This window comes from Procambarus clarkii, chromosome 87 (assembly GCF_040958095.1).
Source record: "Procambarus clarkii isolate CNS0578487 chromosome 87, FALCON_Pclarkii_2.0, whole genome shotgun sequence".
Lineage (NCBI taxonomy): Eukaryota > Metazoa > Arthropoda > Malacostraca > Decapoda > Cambaridae > Procambarus > Procambarus clarkii.
This window is the reverse complement of record NC_091236.1, coordinates 6,993,644-7,019,021: the sequence shown is the minus strand read 5'-3', so window position 1 is coordinate 7,019,021 and position 25,378 is coordinate 6,993,644. Positions and strand designations below refer to the sequence as shown.

General features: G+C 43.2%; 2 protein-coding genes across 3 annotated transcripts in view; both read left to right on the top strand.

Annotated features, from left to right (window-relative positions):
• CASK (peripheral plasma membrane protein CASK) overlaps positions 1-25,378 on the top strand; it is a 942,297-nt gene that overhangs the window by 144,834 nt on the left and 772,085 nt on the right. For both annotated transcript variants that reach the window (XM_069317358.1, XM_069317359.1), the window contains exon 2: positions 24,357-24,393. The gene's annotated coding sequence lies outside the window, so the exon portion shown is untranslated. The remainder of the gene's footprint in view (positions 1-24,356; positions 24,394-25,378) is intronic.
• LOC123746958 (uncharacterized) overlaps positions 25,155-25,378 on the top strand; it is an 843-nt gene continuing 619 nt past the window's right edge. Inside the window, exon 1 of the mRNA XM_045728857.1 lies at positions 25,155-25,378. This exon is cut by the window's right edge and continues 619 nt beyond it. Coding sequence (XP_045584813.1) covers positions 25,155-25,378 — 224 coding nt within the window.

Here is a 25,378-nt window from a genome sequence, read left to right as displayed (position 1 = left end):
ATATATATATATATATATATAACTTTAGACAACAATCCCCACCAGGAGATTCGAACCCTAGCCAGCATAGATGCTTCACAACACCTGGCATAGCTGGTACGCCTTTAACCCACTACACCACACTCAGACCCTTAAAAAGAGATATTTGGAGGGGTTAAATACCCCGAAATTTTCATCTCTTTTTAACCCCTGCATTTTGGTGGTTGCAGGATGTGGTGGAGTGGTTGCAGGATGAGACGAAGTGGTTGCAAGGTGTGTAGAGGTGGTTGCAGGGTATGGGCGAGTAGTAGCCGTGTGCGGCGGGGTGGTTGTAGGGTGTGGCGGGGTGGTTGTAGGGTGTGGCGGGGTGGTTGTAGGGTGTGGCGGGGTGGTTGCAGGGTATGGGCGAGTAGTAGCCGTGTGCGGCGGGGTGGTTGTAGGGTGTGGCGGGGTGGTTGTAGGGTGTGGCGGGGTGGTTGCAGGGTGTGGAGAGGTGGTTGCAGGGTGTGGGCGAGTAGTAGCCGTGTGCGGCGGGGTGGTTGTAGGGTGTGGCGGGGTGGTTGTAGGGTGTGGGCGAGTAGTAGCCGTGTGCGGCGGGGTGGTTGCAGGGTGTGGGCGAGTAGTAGCCGTGTGCGGCGGGGTGTCAGCAATGATGCCATTAACGTCCTGACACCTAAGTGCTGCGGTTCCGACACCATAGTTTATGGCTCCCCCCCCCTCCCCCCTCCCCCCCTCACCCCCCCCCCCCCTCCCTCGCAGTCTCTTCCTATACATTCCTTCTCTACCTTCCTCTCCTCTCCCGGTACTTCGTCTTTCATTTTCATTTACCCACTTTCCTTGTCCCCCCCTACTCCATTTTTATTTTTTAGCTCTACCATTTAAGAAAATCTCATTGGGGTAGGCCGGTGGAATCGAACCAGCGTCCTGGATTAGGTATTGACTCGATGCCTCCAAATTCCCTTGAGAGTTCGGGTGGACTCAAAGTTGTCACTTTCACGCACATCGTGATCCTTGGGTAAAGCCGCACGTCTGGGATGACCGAGGACGACGGTTCGATCCCGTCCTGCTGCTCCAAAAGATTTGATCATGTATATATGTCACGTTGTTGAGTTCATTGTGTACTCTTCTCTTGCTTGTTAACTTCTTCCTAGATCTCTCTCTCTATTCTTTTTAACCTCTTCTTTCTCTTCCTCCTAACCTATTTTTCTTTATTCCTTCTAAGCTCTTCTTTTTATCTTATATATGATTTACATATTTTTTTGAGTTAAAACTAACGTAGAATATGACCTAACCTAACCTAACCTAACATAACCTAACCTAACCTAACCTAACTTAACCTAACCTCCCTAACCTAACCTAACCTAACCTAACCTAACCTAACCTAACCTAACCTAACCTAACATAACCTAACCTAACCTAACCTAACATAACCTAACCTAACCTCCCTAACCTAACCTAACCTAACCTAACCTAACCTAACCTAACCTAACCTCCCTAACCTAACCTAACCTAACCTAACCTAACCTCCCTAACCTAACCTAACCTAACCTAACCTAACCTAACCTAACCTAACATAACCTAACCTAACCTAACCTAACATAACCTAACCTAACCTAACATAACCTAACCTAACCTAACCTAACCTAACATAACATAACCTAACCTAACCTAACCTAACATAACCTAACCTAACCTAACCTAACCTAACCTAACCTAACCTAACATAACATAACCTAACCTAACCTAACCTAACATAACCTAACCTAACCTAACCTAACATAACCTAACCTAACCTAACCTAACATAACCTAACCTAACCTAACCTAACATAACCTAACCTAACCTAACCTAACCTAACCTAACCTAACATAACCTAACCTAACCTAACCTAACCTAACCTAACCTAACATAACCTAACCTAACCTAACATAACCTAACCCAACATAACCTAACCTAACCTAACCTAACCTCCCTAACCTAACCTAAGCTAACCTAACCTAAACTGACCTAACATAACCTAACCTAACATAACCTAACCTAACCTAACATAACCTAACCTAACATAACCTAACCTAACCTAACCTAACATAACCTAACCTAACCTCCCTAACCTAACATAACCTAACCTAACCTAACATAACCTAACCTAACCTAACCTAACCTAACATAACCTAACCTAACCTAACATAACCTAACCTAACCTAACCTAACCTAACATAACCTAACATAACATAACATAACATAACATAACATAACATAACATAACATAACCTAACCTAACCTAACCTAACCTAACCTAACCTAACATAACCTAACCTAACATAACCTAACCTAACCTAACCTAACCTAACCTAACCTAAACTGACATGACCAAAATAAATATAACTACTCAGTAGTTCATGTTCCTAATATAATATCACATTATTAATTCAAATAAAGCAATTGTATTTTTTTTATTTAAAGGGTCGACATATGTATTCACCTAGTTGTGCTTGCGGGGGTTGAGCTCTGCTCTTTCGGCCCGCCTCTCAACTGTCACTCAATCAACCGTTACTAACTATTAACTATTTTTTTTTCCACACACACACACACACACACACACACACACACACACACACACACACACACACACACACACACACACACACACACACACATATATATATATATATATATATATATATATATATATATATATATATACTGGGGGCTGATGATGAAAGTAAATTTATTCATGAGATGATTCCGAGCTAATGAGTGCATGATGAGTTTTCAAAAATGCAGGAGCACTCTGTGTGGTCATGCACTCTGTGTGTTTCCGGCGGACCCTGTTGGTGCGCTGTTCTACTGGTGCACCGTGTGTGTTGCTGGTGCAACAGTAGCACCGTGTGTGTTGCTGGTGCAACAGTAGCACCGTGTGTGTTGCTGGTGCAACAGTAGCACCGTGTGTGTTACTGGTGCAACAGTAGCACCGTGTGTGTTGCTGGTGCAACAGTAGCACCGTGTGTGTTACTGGTGCAACAGTAGCACCGTGTGTGTTGCTGGTGCAACAGTAGCACCGTGTGTGTTGCTGGTGCAACAGTAGCACCGTGTGTGTTGCTGGTGCAACAGTAGCACCGTGTGTGTTACTGGTGCAACAGTAGCACCGTGTGTGTTACAGGGAGGGTATGTCTGAAGGGTTGTGCCTCGTATGTGCCGGCCTGGAGAACATTGTGAAGGACCTGCCACGTGTTCTGAACGATGTCGCATGAAAATATCTTCTGGAAAAACAAGCAAGAACGTGAAACATGGAAGGTCGTGGAAGAGGTTAGGAGGTCGTGGAAGAGGTTAGGAGGTCGTGGAAGAGGTTAGAAGGTCGTGGAAGAGGTTAGGAGGTCGTGGAAGAGGTTAGGAGGTCGTGGAAGAGGTTAAGAGGTTGTGGAAGAGGTTAGGAGGTCGTGGAAGAGGTTAGGAGGTCGTGGAAGAGGTTAGGAGGTCGTGGAAGAGGTTAGGAGGTCGTGGAAGAGGTTAGGAGGTCGTGGAAGAGGTTAGAAGGTCGTGGAAGAGGTTAGGAGGTCGTGGAAGAGGTTAGGAGGTCGTGGAAGAGGTTAAGAGGTTGTGGAAGAGGTTAAGAGGTCGTGGATGAGGTTAAGAGGTCGTGGAAGACGTTAAGAGGTCGTGGAAGAGGTTAGGAGGTCGTGGAAGAGGTTAGGAGGTCGTGGAAGACGTTAGGAGGTCGCCGAAGAGGTTAGGAGGTCGTGAAAGAGGTTAGGAGGTCGTGGGAAGAGGTTATTAGCTCGTGGAAGAGGTTAGGAGGTCGTGGAAGAGGTTAGGAGGTCGTGGAAGAGAATATGGGAGATCGTGGGAGAGAACATGACAGCACATGATTGAGAACTTGGGAGAATGTTAACATTTTGTAAAGCCAATCTAATGCACACTAAATACTGTATGGTATTGTAAATACAATACAAAACACACACACACACACACACGCACACACACGCGTACACGCGCACATGGACCCCCCAGTGGGGGACGCCCCCCCCCCCCACACACACCTCTTCCTCCTCCTGCCCCAATGCCCACACCTACCCCTGAGTTCCCTCTGACTAATACAACCTCTATCCCACTCTCACTATCCATGTTCCATCCGCCCCTCTTCCCCCCACCCCCTCTATCCTTCTCTTCCCCCCCCCCCCAACCTCTATCTGCCTCTCAACCTTACGTTACCTCTCAACCCCTCAATGCCTCTCAGACCCTCCCTAATCTTCAGACCCAGTATGCCCTTCCTGCTCCAGACCTACCTACCCAGGCCCTACTCCAAACCTTCCAACCTACCTTCCTAGATGCCCAGCCCCCATTCGCCCCCTAAGCACCCCTCCAGACCCCATTCACCCCCCAGACACCTCCCGGATGCCCCCAGCCCCTATTCACCCCCCCCCTCAGACACTCCACAGATAACCCCAGACCCCCAGAGTAAGGGTGAACTCTGGTACCAGTTTCCATGAGGAATATAAAGGTTTGTTACACAAATGCTGATGGGGTATCTAATAAAGTAGAAGAGATAAGAGGCAGAATGAGTGAGGCAGAGCCTGACATAGTTGCAATAGTGGAAACTAAAATAAATGACCTGATCTCGGATGCATTCTTTCCAGAGGGCTACCAGGTGATAAGAAAAGAGAGGATACAGAGACAGGGATGGGGAGTGGCACTCCTAATAAAGCGGAAATGGAAGTTTGAAGACCTGGGAAATCGGGAAATGAGAGCACAAGCTTCATACATGGAACTCTGACAGCAGATGGGAGGAAGATTGTGACTTTAATCAACTGTATGGCTGACTCCATACACAGTTTCAAATGTAGATATGATAGAGCCCAGTAGGCTCAGGAATCTGTACACCAGTTGATTGACAGTTGAGAGGCGGGACCAAAGAGCCAAAGCTCAACCCCCGCAAGCACAACTAGGTAAGTACACACACACACACACACACACACACACACACACACACACACACACACACACACACACACACACACACACACACACACACAATTAGGTGCATTGTACCCACAATTAGGTGAGTACACACACACACGCACACACACACACACACACACACACACACACACACACACACACACACACACACACACACACACACACACACACACACACACACACACCTTATGTCAGGAGAATTGCCCAGTTGCTGGAAGAAGGCAAATGTCGTGCCGATCTTCAAGAAAGGAGATAGGGAGGAGGCACTTAACTACAGACCTGTATCACTGACAAGCATCCCCTGTAAAATACTGGAAAGAATAATTAGGCTGCGACTGGTTGCACACCTGGAGAACATTAGGTTTGTGAACAAACATCAACATGGGTTCTGGACAGGGAAATCGTGCCTAACAAACCTTCTGGAATTCTATGATAAAATAACGAGGATAAGACAGGACAGAGATGGTTGGGCAGACTGCATATTTCTGGACTGCCAAAAAGCCTTTGATACAGTACCGCACATGAGACTGCTGTTCAAGCTCGAGAGGCAGGCGGGGGTGGGGGGAAAGGTCCTAGAATGGATAAGGAACTACCTAACAGGAAGGAGCCAAAGAGTTACGGTAAGGGGCGAGAAGTCGGACTGGCGAACAGTAACAAGTGGAGTACCACAAGGATCGGTGCTGGGACCAATTCTATTTCTTGTATATGTTAACGACATGTTTACAGGCGTAGAGTCCTACATGTCGATGTTTGCGGATGATGCAAAGTTGATGAGAAGAGTTGTGACAGATGAGGATTGCAGGATCCTCCAAGAGGACCTGAACAGATTGCAGAGATGGTCAGAGAAATGGCTACTAGAATTCAACACGAGCAAATGTAAAGTTATGGAAATGGGACTAGCAGATAGGAGACCAAAGGGACAGTACACAATGAAGGGGAACAGCCTACCTGTAACGACGCGTGAAAGAGACCTGGGGGTGGACGTAACACCTAATCTATCTCCTGAGGCACATATTAATAGGATAACGACAGCAGCGTACTCTACACTGGCAAAAGTTAGAACATCATTCAGAAACCTAAGTAAGGAGGCATTTAGGGCGCTTTACACTGCCTACGTAAGGCCAGTCTTAGAGTATGCCGCCTCATCATGGAGTCCCCATCTGAAGAAGCATATAATGAAACTGGAAAAGGTTCAGAGGTTTGCAACGAGACTCGTCCCAGAGCTACGAGGGATGGGGTATGAAGAGCGCCTGAGGGAACTGTGCCTTACGACACTAGAAAGAAGAAGGGAGAGGGGGGACATGATAGGAACGTATAAGATACTCAGAGGAATTGACAGAGTGGACATAGACGAAATGTTCACACGGAATAGTAACAGAACGAGAGGACATGGATGGAAGCTTGAAACTCAGATGAGCCACAGAGATGTTAGGAAGTTTTCTTTTAGCGTGAGAGTAGTGGGGAAATGGAATGCACTTCAGGAACAGGTTGTGGAAGCAAATACTATTCATAATTTTAAAACCAGGTATGATAGGGAAATAGGACAGGAGTCATTGCTGTAAACAACCGATGCTCGAAAGGCGGGATCCAAGAGTCAATGCTCGATCCTGCAGACACAACTAGGTGAGTACAACTAGGTGAGTATACACACACACACACACACACACACGCACACACACGCACACGCACACACGCATGCCCGCGCGCTCACCCACTCATTTTCATGTTGCCTACTGCCGTACATATCAGGTGTGTTTGCACATGTTTCAGTGCTAATATATGAGCGTATTTCGGGAAAGAAGCCAAAAAATGTGAGCAGAGTCCATTGTAAAGGTTAGGACACCGCTTTTAGTTTATTCCCCAATATTTCACCAGCATGAATTTTCCATTTTTTTTGGCTATTAATAAGACTCTTCTTTGTCATGTTTTGTTTTCTGTTCTTGGGTGTGTTCTCGCATAGTTGTTCGCACCTAGTTGAGCTTACAGGGCTGAGCACCTGCTCTTGAGCCCCACCTTTCCACCATCATTAGTTAATGCAGTGACTCATTTCACTGGTCTTTCCTATATTTAGATTTAAAGTTGTGTATCGAATTGGCTTCGAAAACTTCCTCATCTAGTTCGTTCCACTTGTTTACGACTATGAATGTGTGTGAGTGTGTACTCATCTATTTGTGCTTGCGGGGGTTGCGCTTTGGCTCTTTGGTCCCGCCTCTCAACTGTCAATCAACTAATGTACAGATTCCTGAGCCTATTGGGCTCTATCATATCTACACTTAAAGCTGTGTATGGAGTCAGCCTCCACCACATCACTTCCTAATGCATTCCATTTGTCTACTATGACACTGAAAAAATTCTTGCTAACGTCTCTATGGCTCATTTGGGTACTCAGTTTCCACCTGTGTCCCCCTAGTGCGTGTGCCCCTTGTGTTAAATAGTTTGTCTTTATCTCCCCTATCAATTCCTCTGAGAATCTTGTATGTGGTGATCATGTCCCTTCTAACTCCTCTACCTCCCAGTGACGTGAGGTTTAATTCCCGTAGTCTCTCCTCGTAGCTCATACCTCTCAGCTCGGGTACTAGTCTGGTGGCAAACCTTTGAACCTTTTCCACTTTAGTCTTATGCTTAACTAGACTTGGACTCCATGCTGGAGCCGCATACTCCAGGATTGGTTTGACATAGGTGGTATACAAAGTTTTGAAAGATTCCTTACACAAGTTTCTAAAGGCCGTTCTTATGCTAGCCAACCAGGCATATGCCGCTGATATGATGTTATCCTCTTGATATTGGCTTCAGGGGACAGGTCTGGCGTGATATCAACTCCCAGGTCTTTCTCTCTCTGACTTTTTAAGTATTTCATCTCTCAAATGATACCGTGTACCTGGTCTCCTGCTCCCTACACCTATCTTCATTACATTACATTTGCTTGGGTTAAACTCTAACAACCATTTGTTCGACCATTCCTGCAGTTTGTCCAGGTCTTCTTGAAGCGTTAAGCTGTCCTTCTCTGTCTTAATCCTTCTCATAATTTTGGCGTCGTCAGCAAACATTGAGAGGAATGAGTCTATACCCTCTGGGAGATCATTTACGTATATCAGAAACAGGATAGGACCGAGTACAGAGCCCTGTGGGACTCCACTGGTGACTTCACGCCAATCTGAGGTCTCACCCCTCACTGTAATTCTCTGCTTGTGTGGGTGTGGGTGTGTGAGCGTGTGTGTGTGTATGCGCGCGCGTGCGCGTCTCCATCGCATAGTTCAATGTGAATTTTTTGGGGGGAAATGGGGCATCAGTTCGTATTTTGTACTGCCATCTGTAGTAGGTATAGGCAATGTAAGTTTTTGATGACATGTTGGTAGTGTTCTCAAATATTTGGAGGTTTAGTTTTGAGAATTTTTTTTACTAATCTAAAGTACCTTACAATAATATTTCTAAACACTCTTGGGTTTTTGGTATACATTTTTTATATGCAAACAATATTTGTTAGTTTAATGTTCAACATGATGCTCGCAAGCATTGTGTCGTCATGCCATCAATTTTAACGTATAATAAAATACGTTACAATTAATAAGTGATTAATGTAACGCGGTAGATACAAAGGTTCTTCACACCTTTTCGTCCACACTTTAGAGCCATGAACACCTCTTCACTCTCATGGGGGATTAGTCTGTATTTATTCAACAATTTACCAGGTTGTCTATTAGAATAATAACCTGAGGTTGTGAAGTGTGGAAGCTCGTAAACTGATTACAAAATACAAACTAAGCCGCTGTACCGGTTCCGTAAGTGAACATGTGAATGTTAGATAAATCATGGCTCAGAGCTGAGAAGAAGCTCGCATTTTCTTACAAATTCTTAACATTTGCATATTATTTTCACCTTGACAAGCTGGCCGTATAATCAAGAGATGGTCAAAATATTTGTTACTCTAGAATCAAGGAGATCTTATCTTTACTGTGGGTGGTCTTACCAAGATGCTCGTCTAGGTGAGCTTCAAGACTGAGCGACAGTCTCCTCTTAAGTATCGACTTCGAATTATTATGAATTAATTGCAATAGTTCATGTCTAATTTTAATATTGTTTATTGGGTTACATTAAGTTACTTTATCTAATGAATTCCAATTATTACCGACTGATGCAATGAAGTTTTTTCTTTCATCTATGTCTCTATTTTCTACCATTTAGGTGCTCCTCGCTTTGAATGTTATTTCTTTGTCTACTTTGTCCTCTCCCAAATGATAACCTTGTACCTGGTCTCCTGCTCCCTGCACCTATCTTCATTATATTGCATTTGCTTGGGTTAAATTCTAACAACCATTTGTTCGACAATTCCAATCAAATTTCAATCACCTTTGGGATCTATAGGTCGTTACCAAGTCCCACCTGCTCCATTTCTCCTCCAGTGGTCCAGTTCCCTCAACCATTTCTTTCTACCTAGGAACGAGCTAGTTTACATATTCCTGCCCCAGTCCTCTGCTTCCTCATAATCCTCTCATTGAGTAATTAACTCCCTCCTCCCTACCCACAATCCCTCAACCAGTACATTCCAGATTCATCCCCTCATCCATCATTTCCAGTTTTCTTCAATCAACCAACACCTTCCAATTTTCTTCAGTCAACCAACACCTTCCAGTTTTCTTCAATCAACCAACACCTTCCAATTTTCTTCAATCAACCAACACCTTCCAATTTTCTTCAATCAACCAACACCTTCCAATTTTCTTCAATCAACCAACACCTTCCAATTTTCTTCAGTCAACCAACACCTTCCAATTTTCTTCAATCAACCAACACCTTCCAGTTTTCTATAATCAACCAACACCTTCCAATTTTCTTCAATCAACCAACACCTTCCAATTTTCTTCAATCAACCAACACCTTCCAATTTTCTTCAATCAACCAACACCTTCCAGTTTTCTATAATCAACCAACACCTTCCAATTTTCTTCAATCAACCAACACCTTCCAATTTTCTTCAATCAACCAACACCTTCCAATTTTCTTCAGTCAACCAACACCTTCCAGTTTTCTATAATCAACCAACACCTTCCAATTTTCTTCAGTCAACCAACACCTTCCAATTTTCTTCAATCAACCAACACCTTCCAATTTTCTTCAATCAACCAACACCTTCCAATTTTCTTCAGTCAACCAACACCTTCCAGTTTTCTATAATCAACCAACACCTTCCAATTTTCTTCAATCAACCAACACCTTCCAATTTTCTTCAGTCAACCAACACCTTCCAATTTTCTTCAATCAACCAACACCTTCCAATTTTCTTCAATCAACCAACACCTTCCAATTTTCTTCAATCAACGAACACCTTCCAATTTTCTTCAATCAACCAACACCTTCCAATTTTCTTCAATCAACCAACACCTTCCAATTTTCTTCAATCAACCAACACCTTCCAATTTTCTTCATTCAACCAACACCTTCCAATTTTCTTCTCGGCCCTATTCTCTCTACCATTCTCACTTCTGCAGCTACCAATTACTACATAATTCCTACCTACACCCAATACCACAATCCCAGTCCCCACCCGGGACTCAAGGGACTATCCCAAGAGGCGGGACTCGTCTGTTATGCGTTCCTGAGAGTGGAGGAGCTCTCACTGGCCATCAAAGGACTCGCCTTGGCTAAATGCAAAATGGCAACTTAAGTGGTTGCCGCGGAATTTGCTGTTGACGAATAACTTTAATGGTTCCTTTGGAAGAGTGATGAATGGTTGTTGTAAGTCTTTATGTGCTGACTTGAGGACTTTTAATTAGCTAAGTCGCTAAGTCATGCATCCTGGAACATTACTCGTAATGCGTCCTGAAATGTTATTCATAATGTTATAAGTGTTATGTGTCCTAGGACGGTAACCAAACGGTGTCCTGGAACGTTGACTAGAACATTTACAGCCCCGCTCTTGCGCCGGGTAAGTCCACTACGGGCTCACCATAGCCCGTGCTACTTGCAACTGTTTGTTCCGAGTAACTGAACATAAAACAGTAACAACGTTGACCAGAATGAGAACACTATAGATGCAAAATCTTTGAAATGTCGTGTTCTTGGTTTGAAACTTTATAAACTAACCAACCTGAGGAGTAAAATGTTGAATGTGGCACTTGTGTACGACGCTGCGGCCGGGAATTACAACAGATGCACTTTCCCGTGTAAGAGCACCCTAATACCCTGCATACATGGTGGCCCTTATACTCTACCCACGCGCCCTAATACACTGCACACGCTCCCTCACGCTCCCTGTTAGCCTAACTATGCGCCCTAATACACTACATAGACGCGCCCTAATGCCCTACACACACATATGTCCTAATACCTTACACACACATATACACACACTAATACCCTGTAGACACCAACCCTAATACCCCATACACACACACCCTAATGCCCTATACACACACACATGTCCTAATACCTTACACACACACACATACACACACTAATACCCTGTAGACACCAACCCTAATAACCCATACACACACACCCTAATGCCCTATACACACACACATGTCCTAATACCTTACACACACACACATACACACACTAATACCCTGCAGACACCAACCCTAATACCCCCATACACACACACCCTAATGCCCTACACACACGCAGCATAGTAATATCTTGAAGATTCCTGTTTCTAGTTAAAATGCAACTTTACAAAGCTTTTTGTCATACATTTCCTGCTATTTTTGTTTTTATATATTGAAACCCTATTCAAATATGCAGATGGTTTCAGTACCTACAGTTCTTACTCAACTGAGATTTGAAACCGTCCCTGGAGCATGCTAACTCTACAGCATATGATCCACTTAATGTTGTCGTTCTCACAGACTAACACTAGCACAAGCAGCTGGCGGAGCATCGACAAGACAACTAGCACAGTGGCTCCACGACGTGCTCTCTGATACTGCTAAGAAGTGAGAAAGTTTGGTGGAGGCAAGTTAGATATTAACTCAACACCTGCCTCCCTCTCTAGGCAGGACGCAGGAGCTCGCTCCTTCTGCAGGCAGGGCGCGGCAGCTGCCTCCCTCTGCAGGCAGGGCGCGGCAGCTGCCTCCCTCTGCAGGCAGGGCGCGGCAGCTGCCTCCCTCTGCAGATAAGGTACGGCAGCTGCCTCCCTCTGCAGATAAGGTACGGCAGCTGCCTCCCTCTGCAGATAAGGTACGGTAGCTGCCTCTCTCTGCAGATAAGGTACAGCAGCTGCCTCCCTCTGCAGGAAGAATGAGAACAAATCTGCAGAATAGGTATTGGCTCATGCGAAACACGTCCAGTACCCAACCAGTTCCCCCCTCACGAAGTATTCCAACCGATGCTTGGAACTTCTTACAGTGAGTTTGTTTCTGTGGCTACTTGCTCATTTGTTCCACATATAAACAACCCCGTACACGAGCCAGTGTTTATCTCTTTATTTTCTAAATATAAGTTCTCCGATATGAACCCAGTGTTTCGTGTTGCAAGTTTGCGATAATCTTAGACTACAACCTTGTCCTCTTTTATTCTTTGCGTTTCTTGAGAATACTAAATGAGAAAGAGTGTTCTTTCTCTTCATTGGAATGGTTCCCAGTGCCCGGTGTTACCTTAGTGCCCTTCCTCTTTATATAATGTATACCCATTCTCCAGTGCGGTGCTCAGAACTAACGCATAATGTCTTTGGAGAGTCTGAAGGCCAATACCGTCTGTAGTTGAGAGTAACATAAAAACTTATGAGAAAATCAATTGGAGTAATGCGGTGACTCGAACCAGCGATCTGGGTACTCACAGCCGCGCATCTTAACCCTGCGAAACGACATGGTAAAGGTTATATAACCTGGGATTCTACTCTACCGTATCCTCCGGACGTCTTGAGGGCCCTACTGTAGGCAGTCCAGTATTTTACATATAACCTCCCTTGACTCTGGTGTAGGTAAAGTCCTTAACCATACACTCCCTTATATTTTATGTCTATGGTGTTCTCCTTGACAATGTGTTAATACATGGAAGCACTCAATTTTGTTTTAGCTTTTATTTATAGACATAGATATTTTAGCTCTTAGGGACAGAGTATCTATATCTATGAATTAGATTGCCTGTCAGTAAGGATGAAGGTTAGATGCTCGAGGCTCCCTCCCCCCCCTCACCCAGTTTTGCAATGTGGTTGCTTCATTCGTGCCGAATATGGTTGAGTTGGGGTCGGCACCAGTCAAATGAGTACAGCTTGGCACAGTGCCAAAAGGAATCTTGTGAACCTTCTGCTGATTCTGGAAAAAGCTAGACTTTTAAAACATTCTAAAAAAAATCTTTTTTTGTATGTCCTATAGCAAAACATTACACAATGACATCCGCAAAATTGTCAAAAATTCTGTCTATCATTCTTTGGCTGTAGAGGATATGCCTGGGGCTCGTGATGGGGGAGGGGGGACCATTCTGACCCTCAGTCACCAGTGACGAATGTCTCAAGCATAGACTAAGATAAAGAGATAGACACAGATAAAGAGGGCAAACAAATGAGAGAGGGGAAGACAGAAACAGGCAGACAAACCCAGACATCACTGGTACTCCTGTCCATTGTGTGTGTAAATAATGTAACACACACACACACACACACACACACACACACACACACACACACACACACACACACACACGGGGGCCTGATGGCTGAGTGGACAGCACTCTGGTTTCATAATCCAATGGTCGGGGTTCGATCTTCGGTGATGGTAGAAACAAAATGGGCAGAGTTTCTTTCACTCTGGTGTCCCTGTTACCTCGGCGTAAATAGGTACTTGGAAATTAGACAGGTGTTACGGGCTGCTTCCTGGGGAGGGGGGTAATTAGTAACAGTTGATTGATTAACGGTTGAGAGGCGGGACCGAAGTGCCAGAGCTTAACCCCCGCAAACACAACTAGGTGAGTACACACACACACACACACACACACACACACACACACACACACACACACACACACACACACACTGGTGCAGTTTTCAAACTGATTTTCATCAGGTTGTAACTTGTCTGGACAGGTTATTTATGACAACAATTTGTGAAGATATTTTCCCAGTGAGTGATGCCTGCCTGTGACGCCGGCCCCATCAACGCTCTCACTTCCTCCTCCCTTCCTTCACCACAACTCCCAGCCACCGTGCCGTAACTACCCCAACCCCCACCACCAACCACCATACCTTCCACTACCATTCAACCCCCCCCACCACAACACGTCTCGTCTTCCACTACGTGTGGAGCAAGATTGTGTGACTCACCATAGATGTGCCCTATAGCCATAGACGTGACTCACCATAGATGTGCCCTATAGCCATAGATGTGACTCACCATAGATGGAGGCACTATACAAGTGCCTTGTATAGTGACTGTTGTGAGCCTTTTGTTGAATCACTTACATAAAATGATTATTGATGTGTATATGTATTTGTAAATGTGTGTGTGTATATATATATATATATATATATATATATATATATATATATATATATATATATATATATATATATATATATGTCGTACCTAGTAGCCAGAACGCACTTCTCAGCCTACTATGTAAGGCCCGATTTGCCTAATAAGCCAAGTTTTCATGAATTAATTGTTTTTCGACTACCTAACCTACCTAACCTAACCTAACTTTTTCGACTACCTAACCAAACCTAACCTTTAAAGCTAGGTTAGGTTAGGTTAGGTTAGGTAGGGCTGGTTAGGTTCGGTCATGTATCTACGTTAATTTTAACTCCAATAAAAAAAAATGACCTCATACATAATGAAATGGGTAGCTTTATCATTTCATAAGAAAAAAATTAGAGAAAATATATTAATTCAGGAAAACTTTGCTTATTAGGCAAATCGGGCCTTGCATAGTAGGCCAAAAAGTGCGTTCTGGCTACTAGGTACGACATATATATATATATATATATATATATATATATATATATATATATATATATATATATATATATATATATATATATATTACATTAACAATTGTGTAACTTGCTTAGCTAAACGAACTATGGGGTTCAGTTCCTGAACCCATTATGTGCCTCTGTAACCCTCCCCACCACCGTCCACGGGAAGGGTATGAGGTGCATAATTAAGAAAGAAATCTCCAACCCCACTACGTTCTGGGGTTTGAATAGTTAATGAAAGTTATTGAAAGAGGGAGTTATCGAGAGGGATTTTAGTAACGCGAAGGGAAGTATCATGCAGGAACTGCTAGACAAGTTCAGATAGATAAAAACATACGATAGACTACACAATCAGAAAATGCAAAGAAGTTGGATGGAAGGCAACACAACATGAGACAATGGTTTGAAATACTGCAGCAAGAGGCAAGAAAAGTAGCAACAGAGCATGGAAGAAATACAGAGGGAACAAAACTTGTAAATCATGGCATCCAAAAGAGAGTAATAACGAATATACAGAGATGAGAAATGAGGATAAATAATGAACGACATAGCTACCAAGGCAAAGAACCGGCCAAAGTTTCTGCACCGCCACATCAAGAGAAATAGGGGCCAGATTCACGAAGCAGTTACGCAAGTACTTACGAACGTGTACATCTTTCCTCAATCTTTGATGGCTTTGGTTACATTTATTAAACAGTTTACAAGCAAGAAAACTTGCCTATCAATTGTTGTTATTGTTATAAACAGCCTCTTGGTGCTTCGGAGCTCCTTAACTGTTTAATAATTGTAAACAAAGCCGCCAAAGATTGAGAAAAGATGTACAGGTTCGTAAGTGTTTGCGTAACTTCTTCGTGAATCTGGCCCCAGGTCTGTATGTCACAGGGAGGAGGAATCGCGGAAAACGTCTTCGTGATGTGTTAATTACCACGGTAAATGACCCCGAGGTCTTCACTCGGGAACCTGGTCACTCTAGCACCAGGGTGATCTGTGACAAGTGTCCCAACTATGGGAGGAGCCTTTATTATTATTAACATCTTTAATGACAAAATTACAATTTTGCCTAATCTGAAGATTTCGATTAAGTCTTATTAAAGTGAGGATAATGCTGGTATTCACTGTCTCACAGGACAGAGGGTCATACACAAGACAATAGGTCTAAACTGTAGGCGGAAGTACATATATATCATGGTTACAATCAATGTTTTAATGTATGGATATGTGAAAACAACTTTCGACTGTGCACTGCCACACAAGGGCAGAGATGGGTTCATAAATAATGCAGCTTAGAAGTAATATAAATAACAATTGTTCTTCATTCTTTAAAATGGACAAGCAAATTTTGGATAAATTGTTAGGATGTCGTCCAGAACACCTGAGTCAATAAAATAGTTACACAGTTGGTGGTACAAGAAGCCAGGAGGTCTAAAGTCCTTTACGGTTTCACATTCATCAATATAGTGTTCAAGTGAATGTATTAAAGGTTTATCACAGAGTTTACAATCTGAGTATTCTGGTAGTGGCTCAGCCTCACTAACCTGCCAGATGCGTCTATAGCCAAGGCGAATTCGCGCAATGACTACATCACATTGCCTGGTCCGGTTACTGTGCTCACCATACAAATACCTATTATTACAAAACTTGTCATAACTTTTAATACTGTAGCTTTCAGGTCTCTGGGCATTTCTTAGTTCTTCTAAATCTGAATTGAGCCTGGAGTAGACACAGGGCCGAGCACTTACCGTAAAATGCCTCGTTTATATAATATCCCAGACTCTCTGCATCATTTCTCAGCTGCAAACTGAGTACTGATTGCCAGGAGGAAGCCGAGGAATGCCAAGTGCCTAGAGACTCCAGTCTACTACAGCTTTACCCCCACCATAACAAGTCTTCTGCCAGGCTTTTATCAGGAACTTCAGGTGTGGTTTAAGTGATGTAATGCCCCTTCTGCGTCACTCGCTTCCCAGGCTCCCTTGTAACCATTTCTGCTCTTCATATATAAATATAAAGGACATAATTTTCAGCCCAGACTCCTGTTTCCTCTGTCACTCTTGTCAGTGGGATGTCAGTCTGTATGAGCACCGACTGATTTGTTATGGTTAGGGTCCCTGCTGATGTGGGCGGAAGGGATGTAACGGTGTGGCACTCCCTCGTATTGTGGACCCCACGGTGTGGCACCCCTGTATTGTGGAGCCCACGGTGTGGCACTCCCCCGTATTGTGGACCCCACGGTGTGGCACTCCCTCGTATTGTGGACCCCACGGTGTGGCACCCCTGTATTGTAGAGCCCACGGTGTGGCACTCCCCCGTATTGTGGACCCCACGGTGTGGCACTCCCCCGTATTGTGGACCCCACGGTGTGGCACTCCCTCGTATTGTGGAGCCCACGGTGTGGCACTCCCCCGTATTGTGGACCCCACGGTGTGGCACTCCCTCGTATTGTGGAGCCCACGGTGTGGCACTCCCCCGTATTGTGGACCCCACGGTGTGGCACTCCCTCGTATTGTGGAGCCCACGGTGTGGCACTCCGTAGTATTGTGGACCCCACGGTGTGGCACCCCTGTCTTGTGGACCCCACGGTGTGGCACTCCCCCGTATTGTGGACCCCACGGTGTGGCACCCCTGTCTTGTGGACCCCACGGTGTGGCACTTCCCCGTATTGTGGACCCCACGGTGTGGCACTCCCTCGTATTGTGGACCCCACGGTGTGGCACTCTCCCGTATTGTGGACCCCACGGTGTGGCACCCCTGTATTGTGGAGCCCACGGTGTGGCACTCCCCCGTATTGCGGACCCCTCGATGTTTGGGCAAAAAAATCATGTGGGCTGAAATAGTTGGAGTGATGCCAAGTCTTCCTCGTGACAGACTTTTTGGCTGGCAGCATTTTGCCATATGTTCATGACACTTGTTATAGGTTTGTAGGAATTGCCATAGATTGTAGGGCACTTGTCATAGTTGTATAATACTTGTCACTCACGAACTTGGCAATTACCAGGGAATTTTTTGGCCTATGCCAGGCAGCGAGATTAAGAAAACTCTTGGAAGCGTAAACTGGTAAACTACAGGTAATAGGTGCAGGGTTATCTTAAGGACTAGAATAATGTCTGTCCACTCTTCATTGTCCCTATTCTATTCACTCTCCCTCCTCTCTTCACTCTCCCTACTCTCTTCACTCTCCCTACTCTCTTCACTCTCCCTCCTCTCTTCACTCTCCCTACTCTCTTCACTCTCCCTCCTCTCTTCACTCTCCCTACTCTCTTCACTCTCCCTACTCTCTTCACTCTCCCTCCTCTCTTCACTCTCCCTCCTCTCTTCACTCTCCCTCCTCTCTTCACTCTCCCTACTCTCAGAAACTTCAATATTTAGATATAAATAAATTTACGATTCTTATATTTCAACATTCACTCGTCCTTCTGTACTGTTAAAAGGTCTTCAGTCCTCTTCAATTCTTTCTCTCCTCGTTAACTTTGCATCATCTGCAACCATCGACATGTACAAAGCTCACACCATCTGGAAGGTTATTTACATTTAATAGAGCAATGGTATTAAGTCAGAGCTTTGTGGAACATCACACACTTGTCCAGCCTGGCATATCCTCTCTGACTATGACCCTTTTTATCCTGTCTATTAAGGACACTCATACCTAGACCCGTGTCTGTTCCATTAACCCCGCTTGTCTTTCCATTTTGTGTGTTAATCTCTTTTGAGGAATTGTATCAAAAACTTTCTGACAGTCTAGGAAGACGTAGTTTACACACTCTTCCTTGTCTTGTCTTATTTTAGTGACCCTGTCATAGTACTCTGTCAAGTATTTTAAGCATGATTTTCCCTCTCTGAAGTCATGGTTTATGCCTCTGTTATCAAATTTACTCTCCAAACATTTTCCACTATCCCTTTTCTGGTAACCTTTTATCTGGAATTGTGCATAGAATACATGCTAATGACACTTTTCTTGAATATTGAAATTGCATGTGCTTACTTCCAAATTTCTGGTAGCTCTCCTCTCTGTAATGATGAGCACTATAGTTAAGGGATAACACAAGATCCCTGCAGCTTCCTTCAGTAACTATGGCGATATCTGGTCTGGTCCTACTAATTTTGCTACATCCAGTTCCTCCAGGTGTGAGTTTTTTATCTTCCACTTCAACTTCAATTGTATCTAGTGTTGTTGCTGTTGAGTTTTTCACACACGTCTTCGTCAGTCTCCAAGTGTTCCTTCCTGTCCCGCACGGCAGCTTAAGTTGGCTCTTTGCTTCTATTGCAATGTCATTTTCAAACTGATGTTTGTTGCCCTCATGATTCTGGTGTACTCATTTCTAGCCTTCTTAAGTGCCTCCCTATTTGTCTGTACTCCTGTCCTTATTTTTCATTCAAGGCTCACGGGGCTGTGAGGCGCGTATTTATGCTTATTTTATATATTTTTGTATATTTAAAGATTTTATCCCGAACTACGTTAATGGGTTTTACTTAAAAAAAATCGTTACAATTTCCTTGTATGATATGGAGGACCACCTAACAATTTTTGTAAGACGATTCCAATGCAATGTAGTTTTTCTTGATAGATTCCACTTCAATATATTTTATCTAAAAACCGAAATCCTCGCATGGAAATTTCCTAATGAATAAAAATATCATTTCGTATCAGCCTCCACCATTTTGAAAGAAGTATAAAATGAGATTATATCAAGTGAATGGCTCCATCAAGGCCTGCATGTATTGCCTTCAAGTCTTTCATGTCGGTTCCCGCATGACTTCCACAACGGACCGGAATACCAAGACGTCCGGGTTTCACAAAATTCCTCTCGACAGCTTTATCGTTTTCAAAGTCTAAGAGCAAAGCTTCACACCGTGTGTGTTTCCGCTTCTATATGAGATGGCACGGTGTGTGTGTGTGTGTGTGTGTGTGTGTGTGTGTGTGTGTGTGTGTGTGTGTGTGCGTGTAGGCCGGATTAGACAGGTATTGTGCATGCCCAAGTGGTTCATGCTCCACTTAAATATTATATTTCACAATTGTTCTAAGCAATCTATTTCTGACTCACACCATCTGTTTCTTCACAATTTCTATAGGAGTATGTTTTCTATATATATTTTTTGTATATTCTGAGCATGGCCACGTGCCAACCTTCCCTGATATCTTGATCAGTGAGGCAGTTACTGGATGTAGCCTGCAGGTCTGCTTAGTGGTCACAAACCTCCTGCCTAAGAACTCTTATAGGAACATGGATAAGTCCCTTAAGAAGACCTCAGTGTTCTGATAATATGTCTTACGTTTACTGGCAGAACACTGCGTTGTAGACAACAATAACTAGTTTCATGGCACTCCAGCTTCTCATGAGGTTTTTTCTGCATGTCAGTAGACACCTACACCACCTCCAGCTGCTTCCATTCCTCGCATGTTCCTGCTGCAGTCTTCACAATGTTTGTTGAATATCTGTGCTTATTTACTGGAGCCTAGAAGAAGCGCTAATCCCTTAATTTTGAGTGTGGGCAATAGTGGGTAGATGATGGAAAGAGTGCTCTGCTACCCATTCTATTTTTCGCAAGTCTGCCCTCTATCGCATCCTCTAGTCTACTCTATATGTGACGATGTTGGAGTGTTGTTTGTGTGTGTTTGTCCTGCTGATTAAGGTCCGCTGACTAATTGTCAGCCTGTCGAGAAAATTTAATTTAGTTTTTGTGACGTACAAATTATATTATGGACGAAAACGCACTATAATAACATAGGTTAAGTGTATCAAATAAACCTGAATTTAACCTAGCATAGACATACCGTATTTAACGTATTAACAATTTACGGACGTCGGTTGGGGAATGCTTAGTTTGTCTCTGTTAATCACTCAGCAGTTGACGTGGTAGCTTCAAACAGTCGTCAGAGAATGGTAATCATTAGTGATGTGGACCGTCACATTAAGAGGTAATTATCAGGTAGCGAGATGATTGTGAGATTTGATCATAAACACAAAACCAATTAACAAATAATTTGTTTATGGTTACAGGCGGCGTTACAGATAAAAGTTCAGAAGGGCCTCGCTCAGAGGGGAATGCGGGGAAATAGCTCAGGGACATAAGGGTGAGGACTCTAAGAGTCCCCCTAAACCAAAGACAGGACAACATTAATGTATTTGTTGTATTCATACGGGAATGTGCACAAAAGACCCACTCATATTCTGTATATATATATACCAGATCGCTTCTATTTGCAACCCTAAAACCTTTTCGAAATTTATAAAACTATAAAGTATTGAACATTATTTCGTGTTACTGTTTGAAATTATAATATATTTTTTTTCTTAGAATAATATTATTTCAATAGAATATTTACCTGGAGTACTGCAGTAGCATTTGCTTATTTAGTATGAATATACCAGGTATACTTTAGTTGGTCTTCGTATTGCTTTCGACTTTCGAGAATACATTTTCTGTGGTGGTCAGGTACCAAAGAAAACGTACCTAGTCTCGAGCAACCCTGTTCTAGGAAAGTGGCTCCGGCTCCGGAATGTTAGAGAGGACGAGCAGTGCTGGGGAATACGGGACGACATTCTGGCGGCAGAAGGTGGCGACCAACATTGTTGGGAGAGAGACCCTTACAAAGTACGCACATTAACCTTCAGAAACTAGACGAGAGTTGATATACGGTTATACTAACTCCGATGATTTGAAAACTTTACTTGGTAAGCATGAACCGGTCACAACGATTATATTAACAACGGAATATTAATATTAAGATGATGTACATGGCTGTTTCTATGATCAGGAACGGAAGAACTAGAACCTTAACAGGAGGTAAGAAGTAAGATTGCTGGAGAATTCCAAAATCGCAGAAGTAAATTAAAATTACGAAACGCCATCGGCAGGATAATTGTTGTTGGACTCTGCACCAGAGGTGTACCCAGGTGGATGGCAGCCACTCAGGCAGGAAGAGGCTGAGGCTTCCTGACACCAGCCAGGAAGAGGCTGAGGCTTCCTGACACCAGCCAGGAAGAGGCTGAGGCTTCCTGACACCAGACAGGAAGAGGCTGAGGCTTCCTGACACCAGCCAGGAAGTGGCTGAGGCTTCCTGACACCAGCCAGGAAGAGGCTGAGTCTTCCTGACACCAGCCAGGAAGAGGCTGAGGCTTCCTGACACCAGCCAGGAAGAGGCTGAGGCTTCCTGACACCAGCCAGGAAGAGGCTGAGGCTTCCTGACACCAGCCAGGAAGAGGCTGAGGCTTCCTGACACCAGGCAGGAAGAGGCTGAGGCTTCCTGACACCAGGCAGGAAGAGGCTGAGGCTTCCTGACACCAGCCAGGAAGAGGCTGAGGCTTCCTGACACCAGGCAGGAAGAGGCTGAGGCTTCCTGACACCAGCCAGGAAGAGGCTGAGGCTTCCTGACACCAGCCAGGAAGAGGCTGAGGCTTCCTGACACCAGGCAGGAAGAGGCTGAGGCTTCCTGACACCAGCCAGGAAGAGGCTGAGGCTTCCTGACACCAGGCAGGAAGAGGCTGAGGCTTCCTGACACCAGCCAGGAAGAGGCTGAGGCTTCCTGACACCAGGCAGGAAGAGGCTGAGGCTTCCTGACACCAGCCAGGAAGAGGCTGAGGCTTCCTGACACCAGGCAGGAAGAGGCTGAGGCTTCCTGACACCAGCCAGGAAGAGGCTGAGGCTTCCTGACACCAGCCAGGAAGAGGCTGAGGCTTCCTGACACCAGCCAGGAAGAAGCTGAGGCTTCCTGACACCAGGCAGGAAGAGGCTGAGGCTTCCTGACACCAGCCAGGAAGTGGTGGAACGAGGAAGTGGGCGACGCTTCATGCTTCAAGATGACCAACGCTCACGTGGCGAGGATAACACCAAATTGTACGCTAAACAATTATATTATTACATGTTAAGCTGTTATTATCACTTTCTGACTAATTTTGTTTAATTTTAATTATAATTTTACAAACATTTATGAATAAAGTTTTGATTTGGAATTTGAGAGTAGGACAGCAAGACTTTATATTTGTATAATAGTAGTATATATTATATAGTAGTATATACTATATATACTATACTATATATAGTATATACTATAATAGTAGTATATATTTATATTTATATAATATTATATTTATATAATAGTATATAATAATATTTATATAATTATATAGACTATACGCTATATAATTATAATATTACGTATTAAGCTGTTACTATCGCTTTCACTTAGGTAAATAATGACTAATTTTGTTTAACTTTAATTATAATTGTACAGACATTTATGATTAAAGTTTTGATTTGGAATTTGAGAGTAGGACAGTAAGACCCGTGACACCGCGGGGTGCAGAGCTCCGGCTTCTTGATAATTCCTATAGAACTAAATTCAAGTCGGAATCTCTAACTTAAATGAACTTAACCAAAAATATTGTTAAAGTATTACTTTATATGCTAAAGGGGCAACCAGATTGTCTTGCTGTCAGGCGATAGTTATGTTTTCAATATAATATACTGTTCAAATATTATAGATTGGGGAAGAGGGTAAACTGATTATTTATATAATTAAATTTCAAAATTTATAAATTAACTGGAATTTCACAAATTATCGAAAGAAATTATTTAGGTTTCACATTTTTCAACATACATTAAGATTCGATACATCAGTCAATCGATAATCAGATTGCAATCGATCCGTTAACGGGTATTAAATTCCATTTTTTTGCAATAGGTTTACAATAGTTAGTATATGGAAGGGAAGGTAGCGAGTTTTCAAGGTTTCCGCCAGGTATTTCTGTCAATGTAAGTGGCCCAACGTGGGTTTTATATACAGTTCACTGTGTGTATTGTGTAGCTTTAAGATGGGCTCGATATATTTTGTAGCCTAATGTTGGGTTCGTTATATTGGGTAGCCTAAAGATGGGTTCGTTATATTGTGTAGCCTAAAGAAAGGATCTCTTTTTTTTTTTCTTTCGAAAATGGATAATTAACGATCGATTTATCTAGCAAGGATCGATATATTGGGTAGCCTAAAGATCGGCTCGTTATATTTGTATATATATATATATATATATATATATATATATATATATATATATATATATATATATATATATATATATATATATATATATATATATATATAAAATACTTTTAGAAAGTTGACTCGAATATTGATAGCACAGTTATATTCTGACAAAAATAGTTCTTACCTTTAACGAAGTTTGTTGAATTTCCACATTCGAAATGTGGTTGACTTTCCAATTTTGAGGTGGCGAGTGTGATGACTGATCCTCTGATAGCCGTTTATTATGTCCCAAATGTACGTTTCTATAGTGTTAAACTTAAGTCTGATATATATATATATATATATATATATATATATATATATATATATATATATATATATATATATATATATATATATATATATATATATATATCTATATATATATATATATATATATATATAATATATATATATATATATATTATATAAACAGTGCCTATGTGTGTGTGTATTAATATGCATTTATTTTTGCAGGTAAGCACAGAAGCTCAGCTAAAAAGACAACTCTTTGGTGAGTAATGTTTCCTCGTTATTTGGGTTTAGGTTAATGATTCATTGAAAATGGTCTTCCCTGCGCTTTTGAATCAAATTAAAAGTGGCATTTCTGTTAACGCGGTTTCGCGTCTATAACGAGTGTTCTAACGTTTAGTAGAGTCAGTCGTTAAATTTTTCAGAAACATAGAAAGTGGTATAAACCAACGTAACAGAAAACGGTTGTAAGAGATAGGGGAGCAACTATATTTTATTTTTTTCTACTATTTAACTGAATTTACCTGAGGGCCACTAACACTAGTGGCCTCGACGAGGACAAAAAGCCGGCGGCTTGTCAAAGGTCCTCCCATTTGCCCTGATGGGAAAATGAATGTTCTGAAATTATGTTAGAATGTCGATGTATGAAATACAGTAGTTGTAGTGTTGTGGCGGCCTTTTCGTCATTTTCCGTCCATATTATGTTTAATAAAAACAGTATTATGCCCTTTACTCATTCTACTACAGGATGTTCAGTACTCTCCTGCTGGATGCTGGACACCTGCTGGATAGTGTTCTGGGAGGTCTTATATTTTTATAGTCTATAGCACTTTGAAGGAATGCATGGAAGTGATACTGGTCTGTAGTGTGAAGGGCTTCTATCCGTCTTCTTTCTTAAATATATGCACCACGTTGGGTGTTTCCCATTTATCTGGCAGTTCCCCATTTACAAGTGTTGTATGTCATCGCTTGTGATCTCATTTTTTCAGTAGCCTTCTACAGTACCCATGACGATATTTAAACATGCCCTGTTGCTTTGGACATCAGGGTAGTTATTTCAAGCGTAATGTTGTTGCTCCGAGCTTCCGTGACGGTTTTCAGGGCGCCCCGTCGCTACTCCCAGCCCCCGTCGCTACTCCCAGCGCCCCTCGCTACTCCCAGCCCCCGTCGCTACTCCCAGCCCCCATCGCTACTCCCAGCCCCCGTCGCTACTCCCAGCCCCCGTCGCTACTCCCAGCCCCCGTCGC